This window comes from Gopherus evgoodei, chromosome 7, assembly GCF_007399415.2.
Source record: "Gopherus evgoodei ecotype Sinaloan lineage chromosome 7, rGopEvg1_v1.p, whole genome shotgun sequence".
Lineage (NCBI taxonomy): Eukaryota > Metazoa > Chordata > Testudines > Testudinidae > Gopherus > Gopherus evgoodei.
In genome coordinates, this window is record NC_044328.1 from 49,694,910 (window position 1) to 49,719,706 (window position 24,797).

Consider the following 24,797-nt stretch of genomic DNA (forward strand, 5'->3'; position numbering starts at 1 on the left):
CTTAAGTCAATGGGAATTTTGCTGTTGGCAGTGTTAATTTACTTCAATTGGACTGTTTGTACAAGTTTGGCCTGTGGGACTTGTTTAGAAATTTTAGTAGATTCCTCAGCTGTTCTATATATGTACTATATATGTAGATTCCTCAGCTGTTCAGGCCTATATATATTAAATCAGTAACAATACTTTGCACTCATATAGTACTATTCATATACCATGGGCTTCATAAATCTCCTAGAGTATGGCTACACAGCAATTAAACACTTATGGCTGTGTCAGATGACTCGGGCTCATAGGGCTATGGGCAGAAGCCTGATCTCAGGGACCCTACATCCTCACTGGATCCCAGAGTTCAGGCTCCAGCCTGAGCCTGAACGTCTACACTGCAATTTTATAGCCCTGCAGGCTGAGTCCCGTGAGCCTTAGTCAGCTGACCTGGGCCAGCAGGTGTTATTTGGGTGGTAATTTTCATACACAATTCCTTGTGAGCTATTTGTGTGCTCTGACTAGGAACTGTTCGCTTTTATAGCTGGATGTGAGCCCTCAGGCGTTTGCTGACCAATGCTACATGAGCAGAGACCAAAAGTGACAAAATCAAAAACATTAGCATAAATCAACCATAATGAGTTGTCAGAAAGCTAACCTTTTCCTGACTAAAAATATTCTGCCCATGCAAAATTCTAAACAGTTGCTTTACAAGGTCATGATGTCCACATTTGAAATATGCTCTCAAGTACACATTCACAGCCCATTCAGATGGTGCTACTGGATGTTATTTATTTTTTAAATTACTTTTGCTGAATCATGTGCAGCCACTGCCCCCTTCTGGTTTTATTCTCATTTCCGTACACACCAAGTATATGCCCATACAAATGAAAGAGTGACAAAACAAGACTCTTTAGGTAACTCATTCTCTTGCTTAATCAAGTTTAGACAGGTTTTTCATTTATATTTATTTTCACCATCATAAATGTGGACGGAATGCAAATCATTTTTTTAACGTTATGAGAAACAAATATGAAATTTTACTGCTTAAAATGTTGTTTTCCAATATTCCAGTTAATATTTAGCCTACCCTTAGAAGCATGATTCATATTTAACCAAGTGCTTTCAAAGGGTCAGAGGTGTGTAATGTAAAAATGAATGGGTTTCACAGTTCTAGAACATATCACACAATTAGGCTTCATTTTGGGCTAACCAACATTTATACAATATGTGACAAAATACAGAACAATGCTAATGTATATTGAAGTAACAAATACTGTCAGAATTAGTGTTACATATTTTCAGATAAAACTCCTACTGAAGTCAGAAGCAGCTATGTCAGAGAAAGAACTGTAGGATCCAGTCCTATGTTTACGTAATTTCGATGTGGTAGACATAAAAAAGTGTTATATGATATTAGAGTTTTTAACAAGGTCAGCAAAAAAATTAATACGAACTTAAGAAAATAATCGTAGATCAAAAGTGTACAATTACATGTTAATGACATTCTTTCCTTAATATATCCGCAATGTTTTCATATGCTGTTCTCTATTGTAAACCAACAATATGTATCTCCATTAGTGAAAATTTATGAAAATATTGTAGATGGGGGGGGAGTGGGAGGTGGAATGCTAGAATCATATTTCAAAGTACTTTATAATAGGAGGAACATAAAGGAGTGGAATTACTGAGAAGTTTAAAGTTTTATCAGAAATTGCTATTTAGCAGTAGACTTCACTTTTATATTTTTGAACTACATATCCTTCTAATCCTTTTATCTTACTAAGCATAGATAAATATAAATGCTAATGGGGACAGTAAAGTTGTTAAATTTGGATGAATATTTTCGCAAACATTAGCTCAATAGTTTCCTTTGTAAAAAAAATTAAATGAATGCCGACTGTCTTCTTTTGTTTTCGTAGATTTCTCTAAAGCTCGGCACCACTTCTTGTCTAGCTACTCAGGTATTTTTTAATTTGTCTATTCTCAAAGTATAAGCCTCTTCCTGCATTTGCAGTTTTTCATTTATCTCAGTCTGTGAAGACAATCAGAAAAAAAAGTGGTTACGATGGAGCTATTTTGTGCTGCACATTGTCTTTGTGGTTTTGACATATTATAGTGCCTTAAGACAGACATTATCCTGCACACACCTTCCTGTTTTTCAGACATTATGGTGTTCCAGCCTGTATTTACGTGATAACACTTTATCATATTACTGTGTACAATCCCAATGTGGTATGTCTGTCATGAACAGGAAGTGATATTGGGACAGCCATTTTTCATATAACCTTAAATTAGGAGATAGGCTAGTTTGTCTGTATTCTCAGACAGATTTCACCACTAACCACCAAATCAGAAAAATTGCTCTGGGGTTTGGTTATTGCAGTGTTTTCTTTCGCTGTAGATATTAGGTCTCCAGTGTAATACATTTTACTGACCCACTACTGGAACTTAGAAAGCATATTGGAAATGAACAATAAAAAACAAGGTTTCTGAGATGTTGCTTGTCTGTCTTGATTATATACATAATAATGAATATATATATTATACATAGGAACTCCAGAATTCTGAAGCATTTCAGTGCTTAAATTTCAATGTAATATTTGCAATGAAGGGATGTGACACATTTTAGCAAATTTGTTGGCAGTGATAATATGTAGCTGTCTGCAATTCTGTTGCCTGTAGAAATCTGGGCACATTGGATCTAAATCCATGAATACCAGAGGCCTTGGAATTTATGTAACCTTTTCAGTATGCATAGATGTATATGTCCATGGAAACAGATGGTGTTTCATAACAAAAATAGATCAGAAATTGAAAGAACACAAGATAAGATCCTTCCAAGTGTTTTAAGTTTTCTATGAAAGTTTGGAGAGGGTAAAAATATACTTTACTGACTCCATACAAAATAATCATAGATTTAGGGCCAAATTCTCTGTTAACTTCATATTAATTTCAAGAGAGCTATGTAATTTATACCAGTAGAAAAACTGGTCTTTAAAATCTAGTGCTGCATTCCATCCAAGAAAATTTGTAGTAGGTTATCTTTCCAGTTAAACTTCAGGCCTTTAGCCTTAAAATCCCTATATTGCCATACTCCAACATACAAAGCAGTGATGGGCAAATCTCAAAAAATTCTGAAAAGCTTGGATAAAGCACCAAAAAATCTGAATTGTTATTTGAACTTTATCCAGATCTTAGCTGAACTTTACTCAGATCTTATCTTATCTACCTTGTTCACTGTGTTTGGACCACTGTCAAGTATAAACAAACAAGTCCATATCCCATTGACCCATGTCTTCTAGGTACATACTTAATCACTTTCCTGAGGAGAACTGAATCTCCAGGTTAATTCTCTCACTCACAACCTAGCTGCCCTTCTGTTCCCATTCTTACATTCTTCTCTGATAAATGTCTTTAATGAAAATCAGCTGTCCCTGTGGCAGCTCCTGCTTCAGTCCACTACTGTTATCGTCACACCTATTTTGAGCCAGCACTGTGATCCAACACTTAATATATTTCCTTGATTCAACAGCACCAGAGGATGTATTACATCCATTGGAGAAACAATGCAGAGTATAAGATCGTAGTTCAATGTCTAAGGATGTAGTGGAAGGATTTTGATCATGGATCCGACAGAATCTAATGATAAGAGCAACTGGGGTTGGGGGGGGGGGTGTCAAAGAGCAGAGGAATCAGTTGCAGGAGAAGAGTCTGTGGAGGACAGTTACTACAATAAAGAGGATATTATTCTCTGGGTAGGTAACCAGAGCTTGACAGATGGAAAAAAATACATCTCTTACTGGATCCTGCAGTTCTTTTTCATGCAAAACTCTCAATGACTTCACTGGGAGTTTTGCCAAGCTAAGGTCTGCAAGATCAAGAGAAAAATATATATTTAATTTCTTAGAAAAGATGCAGGTTCTATTTGCATGTACAGGCCCAGACTTTTTCACCTATTTCTAATGACAAGTTGAATTGGAATACGGAGTCAAACCTGGAAGGCATTGCACTGGTGTCAATTTTCCAGCTGATGTTTCCCATTCATGCATAATCCATACAACTACATTTTAACAATATCAAACTATTTTCAGATAATGTGATATCATTAGTAATAAAGTGTTTCTCATTCAAATATGTATATCACTGTGAGTGGATGTGCAGCATATAAGATTATAATGGTATGTTCTGTTCACAACAGCTAATACAGAGTGATAGGTGCAATGAAGACAATAATAATGGATACTGAACAAGGTTTTGGCTGTTTCTCTTCAGTATGTTCAGATGTTTGATGGAGCAGGATGCAATATGAGATGGTCAAATAGTCTGTTCCACTGGGGCAACTCTTATGTTAACTACATACAAAGAAACTAAAGTATAGACTAGGCTTACATATATTTGTAATACAGAACCTACATAATAATTGAGCGTGTGTATAAGTTTCAAAGGCTGCATGTTTCTGAAAATTCATATTGAGCATATTCAGTATGGCACGTGTTCTCTCACTGCATCAGATTCTACACTACTGAAAAGGAATTTTTCCATTGATATGAAAGAGAGCAAGATTTAGCCCATACTTTCTAAATAACACAGCAGTTGTGAAGACGTGTTGTTATGTTACTGAATCTATTTCTGGCTCTTATTACATGTGAGATGACTAATTTGCAAGTTATGTATATCTGTTAAATCACATTCCTACAGCAGATGAATGTGTTGTTTGCCAGCATAGTGTGGGTACAGTTTACAGTCATTAATTAGCTAATTAACTACAGTTAGAATTAGTGAGCATATTTCCAAAATAGTACCTGAAGGCTGCCAATTATTTCAGTTGTGATCTGACCCAATACTGATTTAACATCTTCAATGGTGAACCCAGCCATAGAATCTATGTCCAAGGATTCTGTTTCTGGTTGGAGCCCTTCTGGATGACATTCTTGATCGATTTCCTAATAAATTAAAAGTAAATGCCACAATAAATGTTTCAGTTTGAACATTCCACTATTATATACAATATCAAAGTGTTGCCAGCCCAAAGGCACAACAACATGCTGTGCTGGCATGTGAGAGTCTAATTTGGGAAGAGATCTTCAGAGTGTTTTTCACTGTCCAATACAGAGAATGCATACTACTGAGGTATTGTGATTGTTTCCTAAGGAATGGTGGGAGAGGCTGACTGAATACATGACATACATGCTCCCTTCCTGACCAATTAATGCATCAATTGCAACTTTATTCAGTCTTAAAACTGAGTGCACATTATACCCTGGTAGCATAAGATGGACAGAGGAATCAAACTGGTGACTTTCACTGTGCTCCTATGGGAAAAAGTGGGGAGGGTGAGGTGGCTCATAGTAGAACAGATGAAAAAAGAAACCCTTACCTGAGTTTCCACCTCTGATTCTGGGGGTAATGCAATAAATGATGAGTACATATCGTAAGATATACCTTCTTCTAGCGGAGCAGGGAAAAGTGGATCCATTGGTTTGACAAGTTCAACCACATTCTGCTTGGATTAAAAAAACCTGCATTGTAATATTGGATTTAATTCTTGCTCACAGCTTTGTGAAGACTTTTTGAAAGGAAATAAAATGCTTGGCTCACAACAAACATAGTACCTTTTTGTTACTATCCAAGTGCTTGAAATTGGAAAGCCTACTGACAACTATTACAGACCACTGTTTGCTTTCTGACACGGTGTCATAAACAGATAGGCCTTGTCTACATCAGAAAGTTGCAGCGCTGGTGAGGGAGTTACAGCGCTGCAACTTAGGAGGTGTACACATCTGCAGGGCACCACCAGCGCTGCAACTCCCTGTTTGCAGCGCTGGCCATACTCCCGTTTTGTCTCGGGTGTAGAGGATCCAGCGCTGGTGATCCAGCGCTGGTAATCAAGTATAGACACTTACCAGCGCTTTTCTTGACCTCCGTGGAATAAGCAGGTATCCCAGCATACCTGAGGAAGCCTCTGGTAATCAAGCTGGTCTCCTTCCCCGGCTTGCTCTCGCGTTCCCCGAACCCCGAGCAAGCAGGTCTCCTTCCCTGAGGTTTGCAGGGTGGTTCGGGGAACGCGAGAGCAAACCGCGGCGAAGCTGGTCTCCTTTCCCGGTTTGCTCTCTCGTTCCCCGAACCCCCGAGCAAGCAGGTCTCCTTCCCTGCGGTTTGCAGGGTGGTTCGGGGAACGCGAGAGCAAACCGTGGCGAAGCTGGTCTCCTTTCCCGGTTTGCTCTCTCGTTCCCCGAACCCCCGAGCAAGCAGGTCTCCTTCCCTGCGGTTTGCAGGGTGGTTCGGGGAACGCGAGAGCAAACCGCAGCGAAGCTGGTCTCCTTTCCCGGTTTGCTCTCTCGTTCCCCGAACCCCCGAGCAAGCAGGTCTCCTTCCCTGCGGTTTGCAGGGTGGTTCGGGGAACGCGAGAGCAAACCGCGGCGAAGCTGGTCTCCTTTCCCGGTTTGCTCTCTCGTTCCCCGAACCCCCGAGCAAGCAGGTCTCCTTCCCTGCGGTTTGCAGGGTGGTTCGGGGAACGCGAGAGCAAACCGCGGCGAAGCTGGTCTCCTTTCCCGGTTTGCTCTCTCGTTCCCCGAACCCCCGAGCAAGCAGGTCTCCTTCCCTGCGGTTTGCAGGGTGGTTCGGGGAAAGCGAGAGCAAACCGCGGCGAAGCTGGTCTCCTTTCCCGGTTTGCTCTCTCGTTTCCCGAACCCCCGAGCAAGCAAGTCTCCTTCCCTGCGGTTTGCAGGGTGGTTCGGGGAACGCGAGAGCAAACCGCAGCGAAGCTGGTCTCCTTTCCCGGTTTGCTCTCGCGTTCCCCGAACCCCCCTTGAAGCCGCCCAACAGCGCTGCAGTGTGGCCACATCTAACACCACTTGCAGCGCTGGTTGCTGTAAGTGTGGCCACTCTGCAGCGCTGGCCCTATACAGCTGTACTAATACAGCTGTAACAACCAGCGCTGCAAAATTTTAGATGTAGACATGGCCATAGTTAAGGGTTAATGCCTCTTTAACCTGACCAGAGGAACCAATGGGGGAACAAGATGTTTCAAAAGGAAGGAGGGAAGTTTTCCTTTGTTTAGAGTCTCAGTTTCAGCCGCAGTGAAAAAGATCAAGGAATCAGCCTCTTATCAGAGTAGTAAGTTTTAGAAAGGGATAAATAGGTTTATGTTTATTTCCTTTGTAACTTGTCTTGGTACCATTAAGGGAATTATCAAATTTGGATATTCTTGTATTAAGATTTTTGCCCGGGGAACATCCTCTGTGTTTTGAATCTGTTGTCTGTGAAAGTAGCTGGTATGCTAATCTCTCCCATAGAGTTTTCTTTTACCTTTCTTTTCTTTAATTAAAAGTCTTCTTTTTAAATACCTGATTGATTTTTTCCTTGTTTTTAGATCCAAGGGGGGTTGGATCTGGATCCATCAGGAGTTGGTGGGAGAAAGGAGGGGGGATGGTTAATTTCTCCTTGTTTTAAGATCCAAGGGGTTTGGATCTGTGTTCACCAGGAAATTGGTGAAGTCTCTCAAGACTACCCAGGGAAGAAAAGTAGTGCTTAGGGGTGGTGGCAGCGATACCAGATCTAAGCTGGTAATTAAGCTTAGAAGTGTCCAGGCAGGTCCCCACATCTGTACCCTAAAGTTCAGAGTGGGGAAGGAACCTTGACACATGGGCTTCCAGGGGCTCTCATTAAAACTGAACAAGTTATCTGGAAAGAGCTCTTGATTTCCATAGGTTCCATAGCACTGCAGTTCCATACCCATCTGGATAATGAAATTTGGAAACTAAAGTGTTGGGCGTATCTTAAAGGTTATTATAAAATATAAAATTGTCACTCCTGAATAAGAATGTTTGTTGTATCTTAGAGTCAAAGGTCCCAGTTCATCACTGCATTATTTTATTAATTTCAAAGGACTTATACTGGGATTCCACAGTGCCAAGTCAGGCCCCAAGATTATAGGATGTACACCTCTACCTCGATATAATGCTGTCCTCTGGAGCCAAAAAATCTTACCGCATTATAGGTGAAACCGTGTTATATCGAACTTGCTTTGATCCACCGGAGTGCGCAGCCCCGCCCCTCCAGAGCACTGCTTTAAGCATTAAATTCGAATTCGTGTTATATTGGGTCACGTTATATCGAGATAGAGGTGTAATAATCTTCAAGTTTATTACTATAATTTAATACTGTTCATAAGTGATCATCGAGCTAGTGCTTCGAAATCAAAGAGTAAAAGAAACCAGTATAAACAATAAAAACTAAATTAGATTTTTAAAATCAATTCAGATTTAATCACCGAATATGTTTTTTTGAAACATAGATAAGATTTTGGGTTTTTTTTTTTTTGTTCATTTGTTTGTTGGGTGCTCCTTGTCTTTGTGGTGCTGCCCCTGGCAATATCCCCTCAGTCTCAGGGTCTCCCCACCCAGGGGAACTCCCAAACCTCTATTCCCACCTTGCCTCAGTCATGGGCTACTGCCAGTCACCATCTAGCAGACTGGGGCAGACTGCAGTATAAAAGCCACTCACCTAGCCTTTCCCCTACCACAGCCCACTCCCAGAGCTGTTTTAAGCCCTTCAAGGCAGGAGCAGGGTAATCACCCTGCTACACACCCTCCCCATTAACAATGCATGGTGAGGGGATCCCTATCGCCCCAGCATCTCTCTTAGCTGGGCCCTGAGGATGTCCCTCTTCTGCCTCAGGCTCTCCAGCATCTGGAGCAGCCGGCTTCCTTCCTGAAGGGTTTGGGTCCCCACCATAGCCCTCCCAGTTCCCACGTGGGTTCCCCCCCTACTTGGGTCCCCACCATAGCCCTCCTGGCTTCCGTGAGTTCCCTGTTCTGTCTGAGGCCTCTCTGCCCCCGACAGTTCCTGGTCTGGGGCACCAGCCTTGCATGTCCCTCTCACCTGGTCAGGCTCAGACTGGGCCACTTGTCTGGTGCTCCCCCTTATCCTAAAGGGGCAGTGCCTTTTTAAGTGGCCCTTGGTGTGGCAGTGGAAGCACCTCCAGCGCCTTCCTCTTGCCACGGCCCTCTCACAGTTCTTTGCAGGCTTAGCCCTTCCCCCAGGGCTAACTTGTGCCCTGTAAGTCTCCTGAAGGCATTCCCTCATTAGGTGCCCGGGCTCCATGCAGGCCCAACAGCTTTGGAGCCCCCCTGTTAACGTCACACTCTGGTCCTTCTACAGTCTGTCTCTGGTGCAGCCCTTCCTTCAGGGCTCGTCTGTGCCCTGCGAGTCTCATAGGGGCACTCCCTCTTCATGTGCCCTGGTTCCCCACAGGCCCAACAGTTTCTCTGCCTTGGCACCAGACTCCTGCCCCAGGTGTCTGGCCCCCAATGAGGCCTATGTGCTCTCCCCCCAACAGCTGCAGCAGCCTTGCTTGCTGCTTGGCGAGACGGGCCACACAGACTCTCCAATAATAGTCTCTCATTTCTCTCCACCTTCCATTCCTCAATGCTTGGGTTCGGCCAACAGTCCCAGCGTCTGTGCCCTGCCCCTTGTATCGGGGCAGACCGCTATGCCCACATTCTCCACCACGATGTATGAGTGCAACGACTCACTGCTGCGGCACCTCCTGCTGATTGTCCAGGGAATTAGCATTTCCAGCCTCCAGAGCGCCCTCTGCCAGCTGACGTCCCACTGCCGCTGGCCCCCATGTGCCTCCCAGGACCCGGTGCCTCGTGTCTTTGGAGTGCTGCCCCTGGCAATACCCCCACAGTCTCAGGGTCTCCCCACCCAGGGGAACCCTCAACCCTCTATCCCCACCTTGTCTCAGTCGTGGGCTACTGCTAGTCACCATCTAGCCCCTGTTCGCTGGGGCAGACTGCAGTATAAAAGCCACACATCATAGGCAACAGGGGGTTGGACCTGCTGCCTCTGTCTACCCGTGGGCTGCCATCTGTAACCTCAGTACCTAATTGGCCTTCCACGAGGCCACAGCCTGGGGGGTTTCCAGGCCAGAGCTCCCCAGCTCCCTTGGCCTTCCCCCAGCCCTGCTCCACTCCAGGTACCTTCTCTCAGCTCTCTGCAGCCAGGTCCCTCCCTCTCAAAGCTAGAGAGAGTCTCTGTTGGCTGCTGGCCCCAGCCCTCTTATAAGGGCCAGCTGGGCCCTCATTAAGCTAGCCACAGCTGTGGCTGCTTTCCAAGCAGCCTAGCCTTTCCCATGCCACAGCCCACTCCCAGGGCTGTTTTAAGCCCTTTAGGGCAGGAGTGGGGTAACCACCCCACTAGAGGGGGGTTTTACCTTAACAGTTTCCCTTTAAAGAGAGTCATATAGTTAAAAGCCAGAATGGACCACAAGTTCAAGGCCACCAACACCAACCAGCACCTGCCCATTTAAACCCAACAACCAAAATGAGACCAAAGTAAATGAGAGTCACAGGAGACTAAATTATTATGCGGTATAGACAAAGAATAGGAGGGACCGAATTGCACTACTGCTTGCGGCCCGTGCAATGGCAGAGAAATGATTAAGAGAGATATACCCAGATAATCATGGCAAATGACCTGCAATCACATGCTGCAGATAAAGGCGAAAACCCCCAAAGGTCACTGATCTGGGGGGAAATTCCTTCCTGACCCCAGGGACTCTTCTTTCCTTTTCTGTTGAGTCTTATAACCACCTTTGAATTGTCAGATTATAACTAAATTACAACACAACTAATTTCTTTTATAAGCCATAACAGTCACAAAATTCAAACAAAAATATTAAAAGTGCCTGACATGGCAAGTAGACTATGAAATATCTTGTTTAGCAATAACAGGTTTATGAGCAGTACTATACTTTGTAGCAAAAATGCAGTGAAAGGGGCATTATGAATTGTCCCTTCCTATATGCTGCATTCTTAATAAGTCCAGGGGAAAATTAGAATGAATGAATTGTGGTGAAAGCCCAGAGCAAACAACTGTATTTAAATGAATCCTTCTAATGCAATACTTTCCTTTAAAAACTTCAAGTAAGTCTTTGTATTTCCTTAGAACAAAACCTTATGTTTAACACCAGAAATGGTTCTATAGTAAAATCTATTTACAAACACAGGAGGAGACAGGGTCAGTATTATACTCCTGCTTACAGTTACAATTTCCCTCAAATAAACTTATAACTTTCTGAAGTCTGTGAACAGATTTAAGACAAATTACACTGATCTATATTAAAATATTTGCGCTGCTTACTGAACAATTCTGAAGATTTTTAATTCTCAGAGAGTTATTTACTCATGACAAAGTTGTGTTGTTCAAAATATCCTTTTAAATCACTATAATTCTTGAGCTGTGAGAAACAGTTTGATGGGGGGAAAAGCAGACAAAATGGATTATGCAATCTATTTGTGCTAATATGGTGTTGCACTTGCCACAGAAATGAGTCAGATCTTTACTGACTGCTATAGGCCCGTGGTGCAAAGGACCCTTAAACCACCCTTAAAGTGGCTGATGAGGATTCCCCCATATTGGAGGAATCCTGGGCTAGCCCCACAGTGCAGAGGGTGTCATGATCAGCTGGGGACAAGGGGAAACATGATAGAGACAGAGGTAGTGGAACTAAATCACAATATGCTTTGCCAGTCTCCAGGTGGTTCAATGCTCCCTGGGGAACTATGCTAACTGTGACAAGTTACAGCTGTCCAGCAGCTGCTCTAACTTGCACTGGAGGTCAGTTTGGTGAAGGTGGTTTAGAACCGGCTTTGGATCCCCCTTCAGCTGCACCAAGTATGAGATTGGTACAGCTAAGGATTGCACTTACTGTTTCAGTGTTACTCTAAACCTATAACCATATACAATTACTTTTCATTTAATTCTTTTCTACTGGAGGTTTGCATAAAAATGGACAAGTCTTAAAAAGTAGTCATATTGTTCCCTGTGTATGTCGTTTGTATTTTTTGTTGAGAACTAGCAGACTGCCTTTTTAGAAATGTGGGCATAGCAGACGATAAAATAGTATAAAAGAATATTTCTAACAGAATAACAGCAGGATTAGTAAGAAATTCTAATAAATGAGTTCTACAGATGTGGTGGTGGTGATTATAAAATTAATTTTGCATAAGTTATGAATATAGAATTACATTTCCCCCAGATGTTATCTGTTACTTAAATTAATGTTGCTTAAGTTACCATTATAATACATTTTATCCAACACTGTATTATATTATTTAAGTTTCTATTGCATAAAAACAAGCAATGGCTGATGACATAACTTTTAATAGTGTATGTAAACAGTTTTTAATATTCTATAAATGACTGTTTGGTATATCTTAATAGTCATAGCACAAATGTCCACTCTCAAAATATTATGGAGATTAAAACCATATTGACTTATGCAGAAATTCAAGTAATTGGAAAACTTTGCAGTATTTACATATGCAGTATGAAGTGAACCACTCTATTCATGGAATAAATGTCAGAGTTTGAAAATCAGCAAAAGCTAATATTAAGGTCAGTTTGGATTTACTAATATGTTTGCAGAAAATCAGAATCTACATTTGATACTTGTTTGTTTCTTCCTGAATGAAAAAATGTAATATTTTGGCCCAAAGCTCTATTTGCTTCAAGCTTTTTGTATCCTAAAGAAACTTTAAACTCTTTTCCCCATCTCACAAACCATCTACAGTTCTGTACTCAACTCCACATGGTTAAAACTTTATTTCTGTGTAGTAAATCTTACCAAAAAGGCAAAAGTGCATGTTATATAAAAAATGAAAAGTATTCCCAAATTTCTGCCTTATGGAACTGATCTAAAACTCAGTGATGTACCAGTGAATCTTTCCACTGACTTCAATAAGCTTTGGATCAGGCCATATATGAATGATAGCCAAATTAGAAACTATTCCTTGTTGTTTCTTCTGTATAAATACACACACCATACTTCAGATTTCTACATGGTATGCCTTAGGGTCATACGATACCTGCAGAGCCACACAGGCTTATATCTAAAAAGTTACTTAAGTGAGATTTCTTGTGAGCCAAAACACTTAATGCAGGATTTGCAGGATTTTACCAGCTAGTCTAAATGTGCTTAATTCCAGATTTGCAAATCTTCTGAGTTTCAGACATTGGGATAAAAGCCTGTGGTTTATATGGTAGAATACTTGGAATAAATAAACTGATGACTAGAGGTCTAAACTCACACCTTTGGCCAAACCACCAGTTTAAACCCATCTTCAAGCACATATGCATACAATTTGCCTACTGTAGCTGGCTTAATAGGCATTAAGCAGAACACCAAAATTCTAAAAGAGCACCAATTTTATGGGGTGGCTGCTGTGGCTCGCTCCTCAAACATATTGCTTATATTACTTTGCTGCAACATGGTGTCCACATTTGAAGACATAAGCAAGCCCAAAGAGTGAAGGCTGTTATCGGATCTATGCAGTCTGAATAGGATGTCAGAATTGAGTTCTACAGTAATTAGGGGCTAAATTTTTCCTCAACATTCTTTACTTGCATGGGAGTTGTGTATTCATATTCAAGGGCAGAATTTGGACCACTTGAAGACAATTACAATTACATAAAAGAAACAGAATAAAAAATCACATTTCTCCTTTACGTTCCTTTTCTTTATCTTAGAATTTATGTTAATCCATTTTAGAAATGGGTTTCTCAGCTATAGGAACTGAGCAATAAGCAAATACTTGAACTGTGAAACTCGACTTCACCAGGAATGAATCTGGCCCAAAATTGCTATTTTAAACACTTTGGTGCTATAACTAAATTCACAAAACAGGATAACTCCCTCCCGCCCCCCCCCCCCCCCCACACAAGCCATAAATCAGTCAGTGACATCTGGCCTCAAGGACATCAGTGTCATCCGAAATGTGGTAATTTATATTAATGAACATCAATATTAATTTTTAAATAAAAAGAATTTGCTGTAGCCATTATGTTTACATATGGGATATTATTTATTGGTTGTGTTCCTCCTGTATTTTGCCCATAAATTATTGTAAGGAGAAACAGAGTCATGGTTATAAATATTTTCCCTCTGAGTTTAATCTTCTAAATATCGTCTTATTGTTTCAGTAGCTATACAAGACACTCCCCTGTTAGCAAACAGCCAGGATTTTCTTGCTACTCCAGCAACTGCTGCCAATTTAAACGCTTGGACAATTAGAAAGGGGTGTTCCTACAGGAAGCAACTAAACCCTTCCTTTCTAGAGGCCCCTCTATGGAAAACACCTCTTAATGTTACATTCAGGAGCTGCAACAGTTTCAGGGACCAAAGAAAAGGAATAATGCCTCCACTTTACTGAATTGCAACATGCTTTCTTTGTTTTTAACCAAGCTTTCAATTAATACTATACAATTCTGAGATGTTAATACATTACAGACATCATTGAGGGGACAATGAAAATATGACCAGTGTGCTTCCACACAGAGGGCATCAATGCAGTACTGATTCACCTTGGAATAGTAGCTGTAAATTCATATTGTGTTCACAGTAATGTTAACCTTCATGGAGTCATGGGATTACATGAGAATCTCAGCTTTCATTTAAAAAAATAAAGTTAGTGTCTAGCCCTTGTGGTTGCTAAGAAAAGATTGCAAATATAAATCCTTGCGGCTCAAAACCAGAAGGCAAATAAAAGAAACCCAGAATTTATTATTTTTAAGTCAATACCATGATTTCTTGGGGCTTGACTCATGATTTTCAAATGCTTGGAGTTAGCAACACTAAGGTACAGTATTACCTCTTTAAGTCATGTACAGTATTGTAGGAGTTTGGGTGTTCTTTTTTTTTAAACACCAGAAAGCATGGCTCCTGTGTGTTTGAACCCTGCAAACTACTTACTGCCATCCTCTCCTGTCTCATTGAAGTTCTGCCAGCAAACAAAGCACAGAAGCTGGCTCCAATGAAAGTTGCAGGATTTTGTTAATACAGAAACACATGCTCCCTAAAGATGAAGGCTCATGGAGCATGCGTGGTTGGCACAACTTTTACAAACTTGCAGGCCAGGCCTGACATTCTTGGTTTGAAATCAGAGTTGTTATTATATATAGAGATAGAGAGATCTGAAATAAAAATCCAGGGACATTTGGACACCAAGTGTTCATCTTAGTCATCCAAACATTGTAGAACTTAGACGTTTTACCAGTCATATGATACAACTTCGAAGATACTAAATTTGTACTCGGCATGTATAGCTACATCTAGGTGATGGAAAATAACCTTTCAGAAGAAGTGTTGCCTATAAAGCCTCCAGGTGAGCCACAAAGCAAGCAGTTGGAAAAGTGAAAAAAACAGCCTTAGATGAGCTGTATGAATTGAACAACAGCCTTCAGCTGTGAAGAAAATATAAGCAATCGCATGGACAAGAAAGAAAAGCAAGGAATATGGAAGGAACACACCATTTGTAAAGACGTAGAGGACAGACTGCTTGTGATGAAAGACACAATATGTAACTGTGAGAATCTAATTAATGCAAACCCTTTATACGTTACACTAAACCGGTGTGAACTGATAATTATGGATATTGATGATTTCTCAAAGGCAGTGGTCAAAGATGCACTGCTGAAGATGGCACCTGGAAAAGCAGCAGGTTCAGACAAAATCATGGTGAAAATTACCAAATGTCAAGGGTTTTTCCCCACTTTGAACTTTCGCGTCCAAAAAGTGGGGACCTGCATGATCACTTTTAAGCTTAATTACTAGCTTAAATTTGGTACGCTGCCACCAGCCAAAATATAGTGTTTGGCACACTTCTTGTTCCCCCAAAACCTTCCCTGGGGAACCCAAGACTCAAACTCCTTGGATCTGAACACAAGGAGAAATTAGCCTTCCCCCTCTTTTTCCCCCCAGACTTTCCCCTCCCTGGGTTACCTTGAGAGGCTACACTGATCCAAACTCCTTGGATCTTAAAACAAAGAGGAATTAACCTCCCCCGCATCCTTTCCCCCCACCAATCCCGGGTGAGTTCAGACCCAATCCCCTTGGGTCTTAAAACAAGGGGAAAAAATCAATCAGGTTCTTAAAAAGAAAGCTTTTAATAAAAGAAAGAAAAGATAAAAATTATCTCTGAAAATCAGGATGGAAAATGTTTTACGGGGTATTCAGATTCATATAGCCTAGAGGGACTTTCCACCCCCCCCAGCCTGAGATTCAAAGTTACAGCAAACAGAGGTAAAAATCCTTCCAACAAAAGGGAAAACATTCACAAGTTAAGAAAACAAACATAAGACTAATCCGCCTTTCCTGGTTATTACTTACTATTTTGAAACATGAGCGACTGATTCAGAAAGACTGGAGAAAACCTGGGTGTATGTCTGGTCCCTCTTAGCCCCAAGAGCGAACAACGAACAAAACAAACAACACAAACAAAGACTTCCCTCCACCAAGATTTGAAAGTATCTTGTCCCCCCATTGGTCCTCTGGCCAGGTGTCAGCCAGGTTCACTAAGCTTCTTAACCCTTTACAGGTAAAAGAGACATTAACCCTTAACCATCTGTTTTATGACACCAAAGCCTTGAGAGAGGTTGGTCACACTGCATGTAACTCTTAGAGCAGTAGTTCTCAAACTTTTTTTTTCAGGGACCACTTGGAAATTGCTGAGGGTCTCGGCGGACCACTTAATGATCTTTCCAAATGTTGTTTGTGCCATTAGCTAACTATCATAAAGTGCTTTGGATAGAAGCGCTATATTAAAAAAACCCTTAATAAGTTTTTTTGTTCTACAAATAAAAGCATACAACTCATATTTTAATATCAGTAGTCCTACCTTTCTAGTGTGATGATGTGCTCTCTCCCGCACCACGGCAGCCCCCGAGCTGGGGCTGGGAAGAAGGGTGGTCTCTCACCGGCAGCCGCAGCCCTGCTGCTGAGGAAAGTCACCTCTTTCTCTTGCCGCTGCAGCCCTGCATGTCCCAAATTCCCCCCAACCCCTCTTCTCACCTCACTGCCTCCCTCCCACCTATATCCTATTCCCCCCAAGGCCACCACCTCACCTGACCTGTTTGGCTCCACTAATTAGGTGGGTGACTATTCATTCTCTTGTGTGCGGCCGCCCAGGCCCGAACCTTAGTGGGAACTATTCATGGACCACCTGAATGGAGCTTGTGGATCACTGGTGGTCCATGGACCACAGTTTGACAACTTCTGTCTGAGAGGGAATCTCTCAGATGTGATTGTCACATCTGCAGAATAGTGGAGCCCATTTGAAGATAGGAGCAGTTTGATTGTAGAAAAGAAAAAAAGAAGACAAATGTTATGTTCACTGTTAAGACAGTTGGTAGAAAAGAAGGTGGAAAGGAAAAGAGTGCAGTTGGGTTTTCCTTGAATTGGAGAAAGCATTCAACAAACTACCAAATTTGCTATGATTTTATGAGGTGCTGGAGGATCTTGTCCAGACAGCGATGGGTTTGTATGATGGTTCTAAGACAAAAGTGCACACGCCCTTGGCCTTCGGTATAGTAGAAGATTTCAAGGTGAAGGCTGGATTCCACCAGGAATCAGCATTTAGTTTATTACTATTCATGACTGGTGGATTTCATATGTAAGCAAATTCAAAGAGAAAGTGGGACAAAGTTGATCTATGCAAAAAATATTGCACTTATGGCTAATAGTGAGGAAGATTTCATCTAGGTGATTGATGCCTGGAACATGGAACTAACACATTTTGTCTCAAAATGAGTAAAAAAAAAAAAAAAAAGTCTGAAGTCCTGTGAGTGACTCATACGGAACCAAGACAGATGAATATCACCATTGAGGGCCTGCTCCTACATCAGGTTTCTGAGTTTAAGTACCTTAGGGGATGGGTTAATAGCAAATGGAGAAAACAACAGAGAACTGCAAGCAAGGTGCCTGAGCGCACAGCAGTCTGGTGCAAGGTAAGTGCAGGATTTATGATCTATGGATGCTCAGACTACTTAAGGGACAACTATACAAAACCATAGTAAGATCAGAGCTTCTATATGGGTCAGAGACACCGGTTTAGTGTAACATATAATGGGTTTGCATTAACTAGATTCTCATAGTTACATATTATATGGATCAGTGACCGAGTGACCAAAGAGAGGCATTTCAAAAGACTTGAAATGAGATGTTTGAGGGCAGTGAGAGGGATGACACTACTGGATCCCATGTGGAATGATGCCATCAGGAGTGAGACCAAAGTTTGCAGTATTAGAGAGAAGCTGCCAGAGAGGAGGCTGATATTGTATGGGTATGTATAAAGGATGGTTGAAGGAAATCCTATTAGGGAGGCATTTGAGACTAGAGTTTGTGAATGGAAAACAAGAGGAGAGCCAACAAAATGGTGGATAGACTGTGTTTGGTAGGGATGAGTGGATATGGAGTGAGCACTGGGCCACCAAGCCTGGAAAAGACTGATCCAGTGAGATCACCCTAGCCAGGGAGGAAAAAGGGTAATAAGAATAAGAATGTGTAGCTACATCTTAATATCTTGTAGCATATCTTAATTGGGCTGTGGTTTTAGATTCCCACCCATGTCTCATTCTCAGAATTGCTAAACCAGTAGGGGATAACAAACATAAAAATGTTAAGCTATACCTAGCCAATTACCTTTGATTATATCTTACAAATTAGTCAGTGAGGTAAGAGGAGGGATTTACACATTTAGTGAAGATTCCTTTCACCTCTATCTTCTTGCAATGAAAGATGGCAAACAGATTTGCATGAGTACCTGCTGAGTTTAGCTGCATAATGGTCTACAATGTTTTGAATGCTTAGATGTAAAAAATGTGGTGGCACTACATTTGTCTCCTGTGGGCTCACCATAGCAGCAGATACTAGAGCCCTGCACAGAGCTGCAGGTTAATTACTATTGGTTTGCCGGGGCAGTTGCAGCTTCTCAGACTTCATCTGAATATAAGGGAGGTGTTAGCAACCCTCACCCAGAGCTAACATGCTGCAAATGTGAAGGAAGGACCCTGAGCGGCACAGAATGGATTTCATGTAGAGTTATTTTGGAATTGCTTTTCTGCTAATAAAATGAAACTGAAGAAGGGGGACTTTTTGATTCTGTGATTATTGGCTAGCTATTGCCTGACGCTAGATAGAGATTCCACCAGCTCACCGATTCTGTGAAACATCAAGGCTTTGTTACACAAATTTATTGTACATCCTTCTTTTCTTATCTTATCCCTCTAATTAGAGCACCCTCTGCATGCAAGAGTGGTCATACACAATTCCCCCAGCCCCAAAACTGAACAAAACAAAACCACCACCCAACCAAAACAAACTATGCATTGTGTGCAGCCTCCAACTGTCAAATGTCCAGGAAACAAATTGTCTAAATTCCTCTCAGTCCATGGGTGGATCCAGTATCATTAATTAATTCTCAGCTGATATATAAGTAAAATAGTTTAATTTTTAAAAGGTTGGCATAAAAAAAGCCCAACCCTAAACATAATATTGATTCTAAGCTAGTAGGATGTACAAATTGCTCATATGATTTAAAAAGGGCAATATGGTGTTTCTTTTTAATATGTTGCACTATAAAAATGTTCTGATGTAGGGTGATATAAAGACAGTAATGTTGCATCCTGTGCTATTAGACATAAAATACAAAGAGAATTGGCTTAAATCTTTGCCTCGGAATGTGTATGTTTCTGTTAAAACAACAATTTGTCCTGTGGACTATAAATTCAGTTTCTGTTTTTATTGGAATCACATTTTGCTTTGGAAACAAGCGTGCAGAAAAACAATCAGTAACTTAAATATTTTAAAAACATCTCAAAACAGGCATGGTTGTGAGATCAGTTGCTATTATTCTTCCTCTGTGAACTGTAATGTGTTTTAAATCTATTTCCATATTTTTAATTAACACCTAGTTCAAACAAAATCTTACCGTGGGTCATTTTAATCACAAATGGAAAAACAAGTTTACTTTATCAGAAAATTGACTAGAGACTGTTTTAGTAACTTATTTTCATTTTCGTATCATTAAAATTAAGTTATTAACATGCATTTCTGGATTCACGGATGTATACCCTGAAAGAGTTTTCCTCTAAAATTTCTAAGTTATAGATTTAAAATTGCACCTCTGCATGTGACACTAATTTGAGGTATTACCAGTTTCCATCTTCTTACTACAATATTTGATCGGCACTCATCAATTTAAAAAAAGAAAATACATAGCTTAAAAATACTAATGTTAAAATTATTTTCAAGGTATCATTATTGCATGACAGTTGTGCTGCTGTATAAATTCGAACTCAAGAACTCCAGTCATATCTTTTTTTGATCTGAAAAAGACAGTATACTTCAGTATTGCTTCAGTATACCATATAAAAAGTTGACCTACTTTACATCCCACTATAAACAAGCCAATAATAACTGGTTCTCTCCTTTTATAGTATATGTTCATCAGTTTATTTATGTTGGGTCAGAAAGTAACTTGAGTGTTTGGGGGTTGGTTAAGCTGTATTGTATGTTCCTGCAATTTATGCTGAATAGAACTGCAGTTGTGGACCGGGTTATGTTTTTGTAGTATGACCACTGTACCAACATAAAAATTAATTTAAATTTGGCTTAAACCTGTCCTGGTGGATGACTGGAAATAAACTTCCTCTTGGTTAGCCTCCAAAGCCAGCTGCACCTTGGATGCGGTGAGTCTGGCTGGATCAGAGGTTGTTATTGAGGGGGTATGAATCTCCTAAGAGAAGGTTTTTCTTCCCTCCAGCAAGGGATGCAAAAGTTTTGGAGAAGACATTTTCCAGTTGTTGGGTTGTAATGGTTTCTGATGGAAGAAACCATTTCCAACAGAATAATTTTTCATTGAACTGAGTTTAAACATAACACTCACTTAAGTCTGTATCCCTCATCAACGGTAATTTAATCTCCATTCTTTAAAAAACAGCTGCATTTGTTTGCACAAGAACTCCACAATCATGTAGAATTTTACCTCAAGCTGGGATTCATGGCGAAGATTTTGAGTTTTAAAATTATACTAAGTTTAATCTTTTGAAGCTGCAGAGAATGTGGCATTTAAAATGGTTGTGTTTGTAGATACTTGCTTTTGTTAGCCTCTTTGGATTTCTAAGTGACTATCAGTGAAAGATTTTGTTATTGACATCCTTGTTTGTAACTAAATGTTCAGATGATTTGATTTATCACTGCAGGACTGTTACATGTAATCTCAAGCATTAACATTTCAGTTTCAGTTCGATGTAAAAAAATTATGAAGATTTAAGGTTCAAACAAGCATCACCATAGCACTGAGGCAGAAGCCTTGACTCTTGAGATTAGTGACTGGATAAAGTAAATGTTGTACTCTAACAGGAAAAAAAGCCCTTGATATATACAAATTATACCTTGTTCTAGATGCATATTTTACTACTCTATGTTTAACATTTTAAAGGGACTTTGCATTTTTTAGATTTATAAATTAATATACCCAGTAACCATACAAAGGTGAGAAATATTTTCATAAGATCATGAAAGTGGATAAGATTACAAGATTAAATCTGAATCTTGATGTTCCTCCCCATCCCCCATAATCAGGGGCAGCTCCAGGCACCAGCGCAGCAAGCATGTGCCTGGGGTGGCAAGCCGCGGGGGGGCAGCGTGCTGGTCTCTGTGAGGGTGGCAGTCAGGCAGCCTTCGGCAGCATGCCTGCGGGAGGTCCGCCGGTCCCATGGCAATTCGGCAGCAGCAGCTATCTGACTGACATGCTTGGGGTGGCAAAAAACATAGAATCACCCCTGCTCATAATCAAATGCACATCCGTATCCTTGGGGGTAGATGAACTGCCAGAGAAAATGATCACGCAGGGTGTGAAGACAGTTGTGTCTACAGTTAGGGCAGTATCTCCACCATGGTCAGTTTTGGAGGAAGAATGTCAAAAGGATTTATTATTTACTCATTCTGAGAGCACTATTACCATGGCAGCTATGCTCTTCAGTTCCAGATAAATGAAACATAAAACAAAAACAGTTAATCAAATGTAAATGAAAAGAAATGCACCGCATCATTACCTGAATGATACCAGCTATGGCTATGATGGACAGCCAAGGGGACTGAATGCTAAAACCAGGTCTCTCAACCAAGAATGTCCTACTACAGGATGTGTTGAAATGTAGGTCTCAGAATCACTCCCTACAGCTGCAAATCCTCCCTTTATCAGAGCTCTGTATCCCTGACAAAGCCAAGCACCAGAGCTGCTGGGTTTCAACCTGACCATCAGAATGGGAACCATAACAGGAACACCAGTCATGTCAAGCCTGCAGGCCAGAGAAGTTGGAGAGAGAACATATGTGGAGCTAGAGGCAGGCAAAAGTTGGGGGCAGGGGCTGACAGCAAAGGAAAGATGGGGAAAGCACAATAGTAAGTCAGCCTTGTGGAGGGAAAAGGGCTTGCGTTGTGGCTCAATGAGATGAATGAGCAAGAAACAGGAAGCAGCTAAGAAGAGGTGGGATGGCTACTAGAGTGGTCAGGGGGTAAATGAGAGTGAATAGATTTCTCTTTACAGCTCTGCCAATATACTTTATTCTTGAGCTGAAGCACCCTGCTATTGGAGTCCTGCATTTGTCTTAAGCATTATCTACCAAGAGTGCCAATCTGTGTCAGGTGGATAAGTGTCTTGAATGAAACCATCAACATTCATTTCAGTTGTGACCCAAGTCAAAATTTAAACTAAATTCTCCAGAGACAAAATGACAGACCCGTAACCCTATGTCAATGACTCCAGTTTAAAGTGTTTTGAGAAGCATCATATTCCTCTTGGTTACCCTGCCATCCTTTTACATAATCCTCTATCAACCTAGACAAGCCAGCATACATTTTATTTACATAAAATAATAATTTTATGAAGAACTCTGTCAATGCCTTCCCTTATGTGGTTTTCCTCCTCTAGCCCTTTCCCTATCTAACACTGGCAAAGTATGAAATTATTTATATATTTGTATTATTCTAGCACCACGGAATATGTCCACACTGCAATTAGACACCCACAGCTGGCCCGTGCCTGCTGCCTCAGGCTCATGGGGCTTGGCCTACATTACAAACATATGTCAGTATAACTATATAATTCAGGATTCAGTGGAAACTCCCACTGTAGACAGTGCTATGCTGATGGGAGGGCTTCTCCCATCAGCATAGCTTCTGCCTCTCAGGGAGGTGGTGTACCTACATCGATGGGAGAAGCTCTCCTATTGGCATAGGTAGCATCTTGAACAGGTGTGACAGTGGCACAGCTGCACCTGTGCAGCTGCAGCACTATAAGTGTAGACAAGCTCTAACGGGCTGGTTAATTGTGGTGTAAACATTCGGGTTTGGGTTGCAGCCTGAGCTCTGGGAACTTCCCGCCACACAGGATTCAAGAGCCCGGGCTCCAGCCCAAGCCTGAACATCTGCACCACAATTATACAGTCTCTTAGCCTGACCTCCATGAACCTAAGTCAGCTGGCATGGGTTAGGTGTGGATTTCTAATTGCCATGTGGACATACCCAAAGAGCCCAACCACGGGCCAGAACTCCATTGTGCTAACTCCCATCATTGACATTGGGCTTGTTTTTTTCATCAGCTAGAAATATTCATTCCTGCACCAACATACTCTTTCTCCAACTCGCAGAATGTATCCGTCCCAGAGTGCACCTATGCAGCTGCTATATATCACATTAGACTAAGGCATTTTTAAGCTTGACTAAACAACACAAGCTAAGAAACAACTATGCCAAATATAAAGGCCAAACTTTCAGGTCACGGCTTCTAATTTTACACATAGTGTCATTTGCAGCATTTATACATGCAAGGATTACTTTCAGGAGCTCATATCATTTATACATGCTAATAAATTATATCTCTTGCAGAACTCCATATGGAAAAACTACAGATTGACAAGAGGCCCCATTTAGGAAGTAAGGCTCCAAAACCACAAATAGTTATTGATGATGTGAAATATCCTAGGCACATGTTTTTGTCCATCTACAGTAAATTAGTCTCAAGACTCCACCCTAGTAGAAGCTCTTCCCATGGAAGGAGGTTACATATATCATAGGAACATCATATACAGCTCCTCAGCTCATATTGGAATGAAATCAGCAGCTGATTTAAAAGTTTTAACAATTTTTTTTTGCAACTAAACTCATTCTTTAAATTATTAAAGTGTTTGTCTTCTTTAAATACATATGTCAACTGGTGTTTTATTAACTCCCATCCTCTTAACCCCACCCACCCCCCTTTTTAATTTTCTCATTTACAGCATCTCCTGGCAGAGAGAAGAGAAAGCACAAACCTTTGCTGATTACTTTCCAGACAATCTTGATTTTTTTAATAAAGTAGAAGTTGCTGATGAGGAAGCAGACAGAAGCATGCTTTGATCATGATACACATCTTGATCTCTTTTATCATTTTTAAAAAACAATAATATTACAACAAAAAAATCATCATACAAGTTTTTCGCTCAAAGCGTGTCACCGTTTGCTTCCCAGTCAACATACTGCCAGAAAGTTGGCAAGCTGCCCAGAAAGAGCAGGCAGCAGCTGGTAGATTTGATGATCATCTATGAACTCTCTAATGTACAGGATAAACTGTTATGTCTCCATCTAGCGGTCTAATGCATTTGGCAGGAAATTTGAAGTCAAGGAAATTTTTGCCATTGACATCCTGTGAGCAGGATTTAGCACACAATTTTTTACCATTTTGAAAATTTGTAGGTAACAAGGAAGGCAGAAAGATAGATACTTAGGCCCCATGTACCATACATAAGTGTGGTAAGTAACCATATTATAGGTTGACCTTTCAGCCAGCAGGTATGTACTGAGCCAGACCATATTTAAAGAGTAGTTCTTCTCTGAAAAGTGGCTTTGCAGCATTTTAGGTTTATTGTCTCAAAGATTTCCAGGTCAAATTTACTCCATTTACAAGTAACAAGTTCCCCCCCTCACC

At 41.0% G+C, this 24,797-nt stretch overlaps 1 protein-coding gene across 4 annotated transcripts in view; it reads right to left on the reverse strand.

The window, feature by feature from the left end:
* Window positions 1-778: 778 nt before the first annotated feature.
* Window positions 779-24,797, reverse strand: part of CABCOCO1 (ciliary associated calcium binding coiled-coil 1) — an 81,264-nt gene continuing 57,245 nt past the window's right edge. For 3 of the 4 annotated variants that reach the window (XM_030570851.1, XM_030570854.1, XM_030570853.1), the window contains exons 6-8: window positions 5,363-5,488; window positions 4,788-4,928; window positions 779-2,017 (exon numbers count right to left, since the gene is read on the reverse strand). In XM_030570851.1, coding sequence (XP_030426711.1) covers window positions 1,943-2,017; window positions 4,788-4,928; window positions 5,363-5,488 — 342 coding nt within the window. In that variant the 3' untranslated portion in view covers window positions 779-1,942. The remainder of the gene's footprint in view (window positions 2,018-4,787; window positions 4,929-5,362; window positions 5,489-24,797) is intronic. The other variant, XM_030570852.1, reaches the window with a different exon arrangement.